Consider the following 13070-nt stretch of genomic DNA (forward strand, 5'->3'; position numbering starts at 1 on the left):
AATTTAAACGATAATCGTCCTGTGGAATTGCAGGTAACGATTGAAAAATCGTTCATATGTTGTTGATCGTTGATTTAGGGCCCTATTCCACGGGACAATTATCGTTCAGATTATCGTTAAGCCGTTTGAATCTAAACGATAACTGTTCGGTTGATTAGCAGTTAACGATTAACAACCGAACGAGAAATCGTTGATCGTTTAATAAGATCTGGACCTATTTTTAGCGTTGCTCGTTCGCAAATCGTTTGCATTGAATAGGACGTCGTTCGCAGTAGTGACGAACGCGATAGCAACGACAAGACGACCGCAAGAACGATCATAAGTAACAATTATCGTTCCATGTAAATGGGTGAAGGATTTCAGGTCTTTCGCAATAAAGGTCGTTTGTGTCGTTTATCGTTAATGATTATGCGAATGATAACAGTCTCGTGGAGTAAGGCCCTTAGATCTGAACCTAAAATTATCGTTAATCGTTCGCTGTAATTCCACATTCGTTCACTCAAGTTCCGCGTTTTTTTTACTAATCGTTCAGTGTAATTGCGCATTGTCCGTTTTGCTGGGATCAGACGGAATAAACGATCATAGTAACGAACGTAACTAACGATTATCGTTCTGTGTAATATGGTGAACGATTTCAGGTTAACGATAAACAATCTCGTTTGCGATTGTTAATCGTTAAAAATCGCTCAGTGTAATAGGACTCTTAAGGGCCCTATTACACAGAGCGATGTTTAACAATTAACGGCAAACGAGATTGTTTATCGTTAACCTGAAATCGATTACCATATTACACAGAACGATAATCTTTAGTTACGTTCGTTACTATGATCGTTTATTCCTTCTGATCGCAGCAAAACAACGGACAATGCGCAATTACACTGAACGATTAGTAAAAAAAGCGGAACTTGAATTACAACAAACAATTAACGATAATTTTAGATTCAGATCTAAATCAACGACATACGAACAATTTTTCGATCGTTGCCTGCAATTACACAAAACGATTATTGTTTAGATTTGAACGATTTAACGATTTTTCACAATAATCGTTCTGTGTAATAGGGCCCTAAGCCTAGTCCTCGATCAGGCATGAGGACTCTGCGGCCCTCCAGCTGTTGCAAAACTAAAACTCCCATCATGCCTGGACAGCCAAAGCTTTAGCTTTGGCTGTCCAGGCATGATGGGAGTTGTAGTTTTGCAACAGCTGGAGAGACAAGGTTTCCTACCCCTACTATAGACAACTAATCGTCAAATCGCACAAATATCGCACATAGGCGACCCCTGCTGCCGTTTTGTCCAGCAATTCAGATTAGAAGGGACAACAAGTTTATCTTAGGGTGCGTTCACACGTATAGGATCCGCAGCAGATTTGATTTGATGTGTTCAGTTATTTAGATGAAACTTGCTGCATATCCGCAGCAGAAATTTCGCTGCGGATCCGGTACGCGTAAATTTACCCTAAAGGAAAACTACAACTCCCGGCAGGCCTCACAAGCGCTATAGCGTCACGTGATGCGCTTACGCCTGTTACACCACGTCACAGTCACGCCCCCGTCCTAGAAGCGTCCATCCGGTATGGGCGGGGACTGACGATGACAGCTGACCGGAAGCGGCGGTGACGTATCACGGCAGTCGAATTCTGAGCGGACACGTCAGTGCTGGGCGCAGGTGCCGGTGCTCGGTGTCGCCGCCGTTCTCACCATGTCGGACCTCGGGGACTGGTTCCGGAGCATCCCGCTCATCACCCGGTACTGGTTCGCCAGCTCCATTGCCGTCCCGTTACTGGGGAAGCTGGGCCTTATCAACCCCATGTACCTGATCCTGTGGCCTGAGTACTTCCTGCACAAGTTCCAGGTAACGTCTCACAGCCTGACGGGAGTCTATGGAAACTACAACTCCCAGCAAGCCTTGGCAGTCACTGGATGCAACCATCACCCCACACTGTATAGGGGAGCACACACCCTCAGCTTACCCTGTGTTACTGTATATTAATATAGCCCCCCCCCCTCTATTTGACACGTCTGTGGTTCCCATGGAAACCTAGGTCACATGACTTGCTTTGCCCCCACAGTCTCAGGTAAGTTGTCCCCTGCAGCAGTAAAGTGAAAGCTGTGCTGTGATTGGTTACTATGGGAAACGCAAGCTTCATTCTTTAATTCTTTTCATCTCATAGACTTACCCCAGCGTATCCTGCCCTATATATCAGGGTGTTATCAGTATGGACCATGACTCTATCCGCATGCTGCCATCCTATCATGGAGGGGGGGTCCTGTGGCATCTAAGGGGTTAAGCAGCCTGGTTTGGACTCTGAGGGGGGGATTTACAAAGCGTAGGTCAGGGAGAAGGTGCAGATTCGCCCCTTCTCCCTGGTGTACGCCTCCCGTACGCCCCGCTCGCCCGATGGGCGGGTTGGCGGAGCTTACGGGGGCGTGATGAGGCGTGGCCTCCTCCCGTGCCTCATTTATCATCATTTACACCTGCTCACTTCTTCCTCTTTCCCTGCTTGCTGCCTAAGCTCTTACATACATAGACAGTGAGCGGGGAGCAACCATAGGGGGCACCCAAACAATCCCTAGATTGTTTGTGTGGCCCATTGAAGTCAGCAATGCGTAGCAGACTGTAACTACACAAACTGTGCTTTTTAGCATGTTGAAAGACCACCATCTTTGTGCGTGCCGGCTGATCATTTATCAACAGGTGCTATTACACTAACCGATCATTGGCCTGAACGGACGGTAACTGGCCAAGTAAGCTAATCATTTAGTATAATAGCGCCTTAAAGGGGTAGTGCGGCGCTAAAAAATTATTCACATAATAACACACTTTACAAAGTTATACAACTTTGTAATGTATGTTATGTCTGAATCGCCCCCTTCCTCGTGTCCCACCACCCCCACCCGTGTACCCGGAAGTGTGTGGTGCATTATACATTACCTGATCCGTGTCGAGCCCGTCCGCCATCTTGTGCCAAACGCTCAGCCGCGATTGGCACAAGATAGCGGCCGGGCTCGACACGGATCAGGTAATGTATAATGCACCACACTTCTGAGTACACGGGTGGGGGTGGTGGGACACGGGGAAGGGGGCGATTCACAGACATAACATACATTACAAAGTTGTATAACTTTGTAGAGTGCGTTATTCTGTGAATAACTTTTTAGCGCCGCACTACCCCTTTAAAGTGACTGTACCACCAGGCCCAGGCTGAAGCACTGGAGGCGGCCGACTCACCCTTAGTGGGAAGAAACCCCAGCCCCTCCATGACATGACTCCATTAGAATCAATGGAACCCTATCATAGAGGGGCTAGGGTTTCCTCCCACTAAGGGTGAGTCGGCTGCCTCCAGTGCTTCTGATGGGCCTGGTGGTACAGTCACTTTAAGACCGGCGCTTCACCAATATGGAACACCGCTGGGCCTTTTTTTCACAGCAGTGGTGCAGGGATGCCGGTGGCACGGTCGTCTTTTTGAATTGCCTCCCAGTTCCTGATCTTTTCTCGAGCACCGTCCCACCCCGGAGCACTGGAGGCAGGCCTGCTGCCCCCCAGTGTGGTGATATCTTCTCCCGTCTGTGACACAGATCCATTAGAATTAATGGAGCTGCATCAAAGTGGGGATAGAGCTTCCTTGCGGGCCTTCCCTCCTTCCCTCAGTGCTCCGGGGTGGGCCGGTGCTCGGGAAAAGATCAGGAACTGGGAGGCAATTCAAAAAGAGGACCGTGCCACCGGCATCCCCGCGCCACTGCCGATCAATTAATGTAAAGAAAGGCACAGTGGTGTATCTGATGATATATTCGCTTTAAGACCCGTGCGTTACCAGTATGGACCATTGCAGTGCCTGGTGGGGTGCAGGGGCCCCAGTTGTTTCCATGCCCCCATGGCTGATGTAACCCAATGACAGAGCAGCAGTACTAACCCTATATGCAGTGGCCAGTACCCGACTAGTCACCAGCCAGTATGGTGTCACACATAGCCAGCTTCTCATGGTAACATTATAGCGCCCCGCTGCCGTCCTTGGTGTAAGCAGGTGCCACCATACAACCAGTTTTGGTTGTATTCTCCCCTCATTACATACGAAACCCTCCGGCCGGTGATTTACATATCAGGAAGCAGATGTATAACCTGAAACTGTTACATCGGGCCGTCACCGCAGCACCTGCGTTACTTCATATAGCTCCCCGGGGGGCAAAGAGCAGCAGGTGATCCAGCACTTACTATACAATTACAGAACGCGGCGAGGAGTAGGGACTTTTATACCACCTTTAAGGGGAATGAATCACCTCAAAGTGACAGCAAGATAAGTGGGGGGGGGGGGGACAACATATATTCTTTAACATTTTTGTGATCTGCACTGCAGTGTTCATATCGGCCATTAGATGGCAGTGTGACAGATGAGGAGCGGTGCACTGACTTGCTTTATGACTTGCTGTGTAGAGGCTGCGATTGTATTGGACAGATTCCCCCTCCTCTACTGTATGTATGGGGGGGGGGTACAAGACCCTGCTCTGTATAGTGCAAGAAATAAGAAAATACTGACCCTATGTGAGGTGCTGCCATTGCAAAGGATGCTGGTCCCCAACAAGATCCGTCTTACCCAGCAGAAGTAGTCACAGAGCCCACCTGCCGGCAGACCCACACGTGGCATCGGGGGTTTCTCCTTTGTTTTTGGATAGTGGAAAGTAATGCAGGAAGCGACATACAGCAGCTGGTAATGCAAGTACCTTCCAGCAGTGGGAGACCCTCCTGCAACCACTAAGAGGGGATGGGTGGGCTTAGGAGTGTACTGGTGGGACTGGTAGGGAGTGTCTGCGTTGATGCTGACGCTGCTGTGACTATTGGGGCAGTGTAAGGAAAGAACTGCTGTCACACTAACCACTGTGTAATGTTCTCTTCTTTATTGTACAGATATGGAGACCAGTCACCTCCACCTTCTATTTCCCGGTTGGCCCCGGCTCGGGGTTCCTCTACATGGTGAACCTTTATTTCCTGTATCAGTATTCATCAAGACTGGAAACAGGTAAGTAACTGGAATGAGGATTCACACTTGGCACCATAACCGCAGCAAAACTGTGTGATTGCTGCATCATCCAGACCCATCGTACACAGAGCTCTACAGAGTCATGGAGGCTCCTTGTGGCTGTAATATAGATTCTTAAAGGGGTACTCCAGAGGAAAAATATGGTTTTAAACCAATTGGTGTCAGAAAGTTATACAGATTTGTAATGTACTTCCATTTAAAAAATCTCCAGTCTTCCAGTCCTTATCAGCTGCTGTATGTCCTGCAGGAAGAGGTGTAATCTTTCCAATCTGACACCGTGCTCTCTGCTGCCACATCTGTCCATGTCAGGAACTGTCCAGAGCAGGAGAGGTTTTCTATGGGGATTTGCTGCTGCTCTGGACAGTTCCTGACATGGACAGAGGTGGCAGCAGAGAGCACTGTGTCAGAGGAAAGAATACACCACTTCCTACAGTACATACAGCACCTGATAAGTACTGGAAGACTGGAGATTTTTAAATAGAAGTAAATTACAAATTTTTATAACTTTATACAGAAAATAATTTTATTTGGAAAAACCTCTTAAAGTCACTCTGTACCCACAATTTGCCCACTCCAAACTGCTTGTAATATCAGATATCTGCTTTTAATCAAAGATCTGTCCTGGGGCCATGCCAATTTGACACAGGGCTGCTAGTTTAAATTTACTTCTATTGAGAATTCTCAAGGTTTTCAGTACTTATCAGCTGCTGTATGTTCTGCAGGAAGTGGTGTATTCTTTCCTGTCTGACACAGTGCTCTCTGCTGCCACCTCTGTCCATGTCAGGAACTGTCCAGAGCAGGAGAGGTTTTCTATGGGGATTTGCTACAACTCTGGACAGTTCCTGACATGGGCAGAGGTGGCAGCAGAGAGCACTATGTCAGACTGGAAATAATACACCACTTCCTGCAGGGCATACAGCAGCTAATAAGTACTGGAAGACTGGAGATTTTAAATAAACTAATTTTCAAATCTTTATAACTTTCTGACACCAGTCAATTGAAAACATTTTTTCCCCTCCGGAGTTCCCCTTTAAACGCTGTCATGTTGCAGCCCTGTGAGACCAGCCTTTGTGCGTGTGACAGCTTTGAGGAATTTTTATATAGGTTTCCCATAATGCTCTGCTGGACGTTCTGCAGTCTTGTGAGGTTTTGCACTGCACAGATGGGCACAGTAGTATTGCAATATAGGGGTGCGGAGCTCCTTACTCCCAGGTTGCTTTCTATCCCTGTAATCTGTATGAGATGAGGGCAGCCGCTCCATATACCAGATACAGGCTGGGGGGGGATCTGTGGGGTAAACTTGAGTGATTCCCCCATGACGTGTCCCATTCGTATAGGTGGTTGCTGTGTGTACTCTTCCTCCGTATTGACGAGCCTGTTATTGGTTTCCTTCATGCAATGTACATCTCTCCGCTTTTCCTTGTGTCTTCCAGGTGCATTTGATGGACGACCCGCAGATTATATGTTCATGCTCCTCTTCAACTGGATCTGCATTGTTGTATCCTTTAAAGGCACAGTACATCGATTGTGTGATGGCGCTCGGCCTGATACATGTCATAAATTACTGATGGGGAAAAACTACAGAGATGCCTACAGGCAGGGGGTTATGGGGAAGGAGAGGCAGCCAGGCAGGCTCGGGTAGGAAGCGTGGAAACAGACGTCACTTGTGGCAATTGCCCATCTGTTCATAACGGAATACATATGAGTGAGCCATGATGGTCCGACCACTAGGTTCTTGCATATTGCAATAGAATTTAAAGAATTTTTATGTTAAACATATTGTTTAAAGAATTTTTGGTGACCTTTTTTCAAATTTTCCATTTTCTATCTATATTATAAAATAATCCTGAGATCTTGCAGTTCTCATTCTCACCACTGGGGCTAAAACTAAGCTGAGACTTCCTGTTGTGTCTGTGGTGATAAGAGGAGGCTGCTGTAAAGTGATCTATACAGCATTGCAGCTTCATGTGACACCAGTAGATAGAGGAGACAATAGCAGCTCCCTGTGGAATAACCTTTTAACAGGTCACAGAGCGCGCTCAGTAATGTTTCACATTCATCCCAAGGTTACAGTGTCTCTCTATTGTCGTCTATGTCCATGAGTCTTGCTGTAAAGCATGTCAATAAATGCTGTTATGAACAGCCCAGGCAAGATGGCTGCCCCCATAACAATGTACAAAAAGTGAAATAAAACAAATTACAGTCAGAAAATAGAAACAGATTAGAATAACAGAACACATTTTAGTATCTGACTGTACACAGTAAAAGAAAATTTAGGTGACACATTCCCTTTAAGGACATGATCGAATCTTTCTCGTAGCAGAATCTCCTTAACATTGACCTGGTAGATAACTGGAGTCATAATGGACATGCAGGTAAGATCAATGTATTGGAAAAGCTGTGATCTCTACAGGTGAACCCACTGCCGCTGATCCCACCCAAGTCTTACAGAATTTAAAGGGAAACCATCAGCAGGTCAGGAATATGTAACCTGCTGATATATCCCTATAGTGCACAGGATGCTGAGGGTGAAGGTAAGTTTCTTACCGTCATCCTCAGCGGTGTTTCCGTGATCTCCTATGCTATTGAGGAGTATTGGCGCACTGGGGGCAGGAGAGGAGAAGGTTTCCATTCACACAGTGGTGTCGTCTAGTGACGCCAATAATGCCTTGAGAGGGAAAAAACACTTTTAAGGGTGCGTTCACACCTACAGGATCTGCAGCAGATCTGCAGCAGATTTGATGCTGTGTTCAGTTATTTAAATGAAATCTGCTGCAGAAAATCAGCTGCAGATCCTGTAGGTGTGAACGCACCCTTAAAGGGGTTAACCAGCGCTACAAAAACATGGCCACTTTTCCCCCTACTGTTGTCTCCAGTTCAGGTGCAGTTTGCAATTAAGCTCTATTTACTTCAATGGAACTGAGTTTCAAAACCCCACCCAAACTGGAGACAACTGTAGGGGGAAAAGTGGCCATGTTTTTGTAGCACTGGATAACCCCTTTAAGTTCTCACTTAGGTGCCATGATGATAAGACTTAGTGCTCATGCTGCGTCTCCGTTCAGGATCTCATGTTTGGTGACATTTGTGTCTTCCAGCTGCTGATGATCCCGCTGATCATGTCCGTTCTGTATGTCTGGTCCCAGCTGAACAGGGATATGATTGTGTCATTCTGGTTCGGGACAAGATTTAAGGTACGTGGGTCATAGATCATCTATATTAAAGGAGAAGTCCAGTGAAATTACAGTATTGTATTGACCCCAAAAGGTATACAAATCCCCAATATACACTTATTACGGGAAATGCCTATAAAGTGCTTTTTTCCCTGGACTTACTACTGAATCAAGGCTTCACTTCCTGGATAACATGGTGATGTCACTTCCTGGATAACATGGTGATGTCACGACCCGACTCCCAGAGCTGTGCGGGCTGTGGCTGCTGGAGAGGATGATGGCAGAGGGATGCTCAGTGTCCCTCCAGTGCCCTGTGTCCCTCAGTGTCCCCCCGCCATCATCCCCTCCAGCAACCACAGCCCGCACAGCTCTGGGAGTCGGGTCGTGACGTCACTTCCTGGATAACATAGGGATGCCACTTCCTGGATAACATGATGACATCACCATGTTATCCAGGAAGTGACATCACCATGTTATCCAGGAAGTGACATCACCATGTTATCCAGGAAGTGACATCACCATGTTATCCAGGAAGTGAAGCCTTGGTGCAGTAGTTAGTCCAGGGAAAAAGCACTTTATGTGCATTTCTAGTAATAAGTGTATATTGGTGATTTGTATAACTTTTTGGGGGGCAATACAATACTTAAATAAAAATTTGCACCGGTCTTCTCCTTTAAGGCAACCATAGATGTATTGATGGTGGTTAAAGCATGATATAGGTGCTTCTGACTTCATCAAATAGAAACACTTCAGTGAATAGGTAAGTGTATCTGTCATTAGGCAACTTTACCCCGTTGGCTTTCTGTCACTCCTGCTGCCGGAAGGTCGGCTAGCTGTAAATATGGTCATACTGGGTGAGATCAGTGTATGAGTCCTAATTAGCCACCCTGTCTAGTGTACTTTCTGTAATGGAATTCCTGTTCCTGCTGTACACTGTAGCTTGCAATTTGGCCTCACTGTGTGAGAGGTTTCTGTGGGTGTAGTGGGAGGGCATGTAGTCAACAAGGTATAGTAAGAGGGAGATAAAGTAGGCTGAGTTTCTGGTTACAGTGTACAGCAGGAACAAAAAGCCCTTTACAGGAAGTACACCAGATAGGACGTTGGGCTAATGACGACATCAATAGACAGGTTGCATCAGGAATAGAAGAAGTGCATGAGAGGCCAAAGAAAAGTAGTAAAAAAAACCTGGTGGGTTTTCAATGATGACATTTATGGTAGATGATTATAATATGTGAAACCTGCCATACTTTGGGAAGGGACACCAGGGAGACTCCAAACATAGGAATAGCAAGTACATGAAGTGTTTGTGGTTCACCAGTTATAGCGGCCCAAATCAGTTATTTTAAAAGAAGTTATCCGGTGATCACAAGCAGTTTTGCTTAAATCAACATTATAAATACGGCCAAACTGTGCTCCATGCCTCCATGCTCCCTCTGAGCTAATTGGTCTTTTCTCTGCTCAAAAAAAGAGACTAAACACAGGAAGTCCCCGCCCCAGCGCTCACACAAGGGAAGCCACCTGTCCATCATGCAGGTTGTATATCAACTCAGGGCAAACCTAAACTAATAATATTATTAACTTTTACTAATTCTATTAGCTATGCAGCTTACCAGGAGACAAAGCTCTTTGTTATGTAACAATTCAGTCAGCATAATGTCACTGTGTGGTTATAGAGGTTTTGATGCTGAGCGACAGGAGAGCTGACCATACAATGCGAGCACCCCCCAGGATTCTCTGCTACTGAATGTGGCTGCACAGCAGCTGTACACATGCACAGTGAAAGGAGACACATAGTGGCCATATGTATAACATTGATTTAAACATAGAAAAGTTGTTAAAGTTGATTTCTTAAACTTTTGCAACAGTGCCCCTTTAAGGCTCCTTCACACGGGCTGATTATCAGCAATCCTATTATCTGGAAAAAGTTACTGAAAATGACAGTAGCGCTTTATTGTCAGAAAATAAAGGACGCTTGCAGCCGATAGAGTGTGTGTGTTGTGCATAGTGGTTTCTATCACATGGACTGAACAGATAACAATAGTGAGACAAGTGCCGGTTGTGTTCTGTACCTGGAGGCTTCTCCCCTCCGCAGCCTCACAGTCTCTTCTCTTCCATACATCAGGCCTGCTATCTACCCTGGGTCATACTTGGATTCAACTACATCATTGGAGGATCGTAAGTATCGCACTTTCCTTGTCTGTTATGTAAGTGGATAGTAGACAGACCCAGGTTACCTATAAGGGAGTGTTCACACAGACTCCAACCATGCTGGAAACTCCACATCAAATCAGTGCCAAGTCTGCAGTGTGGTTTTCCATGATGTAGTATAGTTTATTATAACCTGATATGGAGTAATATATTATAGTAAAATGCAGTGGCCACAGTGACCCCACCAGCAGAATAGTGAGTGCAGCTCTGGAGTATAATACAGGATGCAACTCAGGATCAGTAATGTATATACACAGTGACCCCACCAGCAGAATAGTGAGTGCAGCTCTGGAGTATAATACAGGATGTAACTCAGGATCAGTAATGTATGTACACAGTGACCCCACCAGCAGAATAGTGAGTGCAGCTCTGGAGTATAATACAGGATGCAACTCAGGATCAGTAATGTATGTACACAGTGACCCCACCAGCAGAATAGTGAGTGCAGCTCTGGAGTATAATACAGGATGTAACTCAGGATCAGTAATGTACACTCACCGGCCACTTTATTAGGTACACCATGCTAGTAACGGGTGGTCTTCTGCTGCTGTAGCCCATCTGCCTCAAAGTTGGACGTACTGTGCGTTCAGAGATGCTCTTCTGCCTACCTTGGTTGTAACGGTTGGCTATTTGAGTCACTGTTGCCTTTCTATCAGCTCGAACCAGTCTGCCCATTCTCCTCTGACCTCTGGCATCAACAAGGCATTTCCGCCCACAGAACTGCCGCTCACTGGATGTTTTTTCTTTTTCGGACCATTCTCTGTAAACCCTAGAGATGGTTGTGCGTGAAAATCCCAGTAGATCAGCAGTTTCTGAAATACTCAGACCAGCCCTTCTGGCACCAACAACCATGCCACGTTCAAAGGCCTCAAATCACCTTTCTTCCCCATACTGATGCTCGGTTTGAACTGCAGGAGATTGTCTTGACCATGTCTACATGCCTAAATGCACTGAGTTGCCGCCATGTGATTGGCTGATTAGAAATTAAGTGGTAACGTGCAGTTGGACAGGTGTACCTAATAAAGTGGCCGGTGAGTGTATGTACACAGTGACCCCACCAGCAGAATAGTGAGTGCAGCTTCGGAGTATGATACAGAATATAATACAATAATGTAGATGAAGTGCAGCGCTTGATACAAGAAGACATTTATCCTCCTCCGTTGCAGAATCGTCAATGAGCTGATCGGGAATTTGGTCGGACATCTTTATTTCTTCCTAATGTTCAAATATCCAATGGACCTTGGGGGCCGGAGCTTTCTGTCCACACCTCAGATTCTGTGAGTATTTTTTTCAGTTCTGTTCAGTTCGGGATATCTGCATGCTGTCCGTCAATGGGAATGACTGCTCCCATCCTGCCTAAGGGGCTTTAATCACTGAAAACGTGAATACATTTGCATCAGCGATATCCAGATGGTCTGCAACAATGTATCAGTGCAAAATGCTTTGTCTAGATCAGGTGTCAGACTTATGACCCTTCAGCTGTTGCAAAACTACAATTCTCATCATGTCTGGACACCCAAAGCTTTGGCTTTCCAGGCATGATGGGAATTGTAGTTTTGCAACAGCTGAAGCCCCGACCCCGTATACAGCCATGCTGCATGATCACGTCACATCACGTCATGGAAATACTGGATCGGCACAGACACAGGGTTCTCTGTATTATCATTTCCTTCAATATCTGCTCTTCTCCTCAGGTATCGTTGGTTCCCAAGCCGAAGAGGAGGAGTATCGGGATTTGGTGTCCCACCAGCAAGTGCCAGACGAGCAGCAGAGGATCAGGCAGGAGGCGGCGGGCGGCACAACTGGGGTCAAGGGTTTCGGCTGGGAGACCAGTGAGGACGCCTCCAGCCTTGTACCATCCAGAACTTTTCTTTTATAAATCTTTTCTTTGTAACTTTCTGAACTGTTGAACTTAACCCGTAAAAGACCTTATGCAAGAAGGCAGGAAGTACAGGAGACTGCGGACCCAGCCCCGGGGGCGCAGCGTCATCCTCCACAGGCCGGACGCCACCTCCATCCACAGCGAAAACACAAATGAGATCCACCAAGTGTTATGGGGCTCGGCTCACTCATTCACGCACAGGGCGGACTCACCCCGGTGCGATGCTCTGCAGGATCCTGTGTCAGCAGATCGGACGGACTGCAGATGAATAAACAATGTTCCTTCCATCATTGTAAGGAGGGAAAAAACTGAAATTTGTTTATTAAAATGTATTTAATTGGATTTTTATTTGTTTGGTTTATGATGGAAGAATATTGGTTTGGCCGCTTTATGTGGTATCTGTTCCAACTCTGCAGATTATCGCTTCTTTGGTTTAAAAAATTGTAGTTTATATTTGGTCCTGTACAATGGCAGAAAAATCTACTGAGCATGAGGAACCTTGCAGATGGTGTCACCTACCGATCCTGTCCTTTTACTTTTGTCACATCCGGAGCTGCATTTAGAATTCTGCTGCTATAAATCCATCAGCTTTGTACTGACAGCCATAACATTACAACCAATGGCCGGTGATGTAACAGTATATCAATGCAATCGCTCATGTCGGGTGGGGGTATAGTATACGGCAAGTAATCGGACAGTTCTTGAGCTTTGGAATATAAGAATGTGAGTGACGGATGAGGGACGAATTGTGATGTGTAGACGCCGGGGTCAGAGC

At 46.2% G+C, this 13070-nt stretch overlaps 1 protein-coding gene across 1 annotated transcript; it reads left to right on the forward strand.

Moving 5' to 3' along the window:
• Positions 1-1584: 1584 nt before the first annotated feature.
• On the forward strand, positions 1585-12637 carry DERL1 (derlin 1). The gene is made up of 8 exons (XM_069957139.1): positions 1585-1854; positions 4903-5014; positions 6469-6533; positions 7384-7410; positions 8131-8226; positions 10328-10380; positions 11580-11690; positions 12108-12637. The coding sequence occupies exons 1-8, from the start codon at positions 1702-1704 to the stop codon at positions 12247-12249; spliced, it is 759 nt and encodes a 252-aa protein (XP_069813240.1). The 5' UTR covers positions 1585-1701; the 3' UTR covers positions 12250-12637.
• The last annotated feature ends 433 nt before the right edge of the window (positions 12638-13070 follow it).

The sequence above is a fragment of the Dendropsophus ebraccatus genome, chromosome 2 (genome assembly GCF_027789765.1).
Source record: "Dendropsophus ebraccatus isolate aDenEbr1 chromosome 2, aDenEbr1.pat, whole genome shotgun sequence".
Taxonomy (NCBI): domain Eukaryota; kingdom Metazoa; phylum Chordata; class Amphibia; order Anura; family Hylidae; genus Dendropsophus; species Dendropsophus ebraccatus.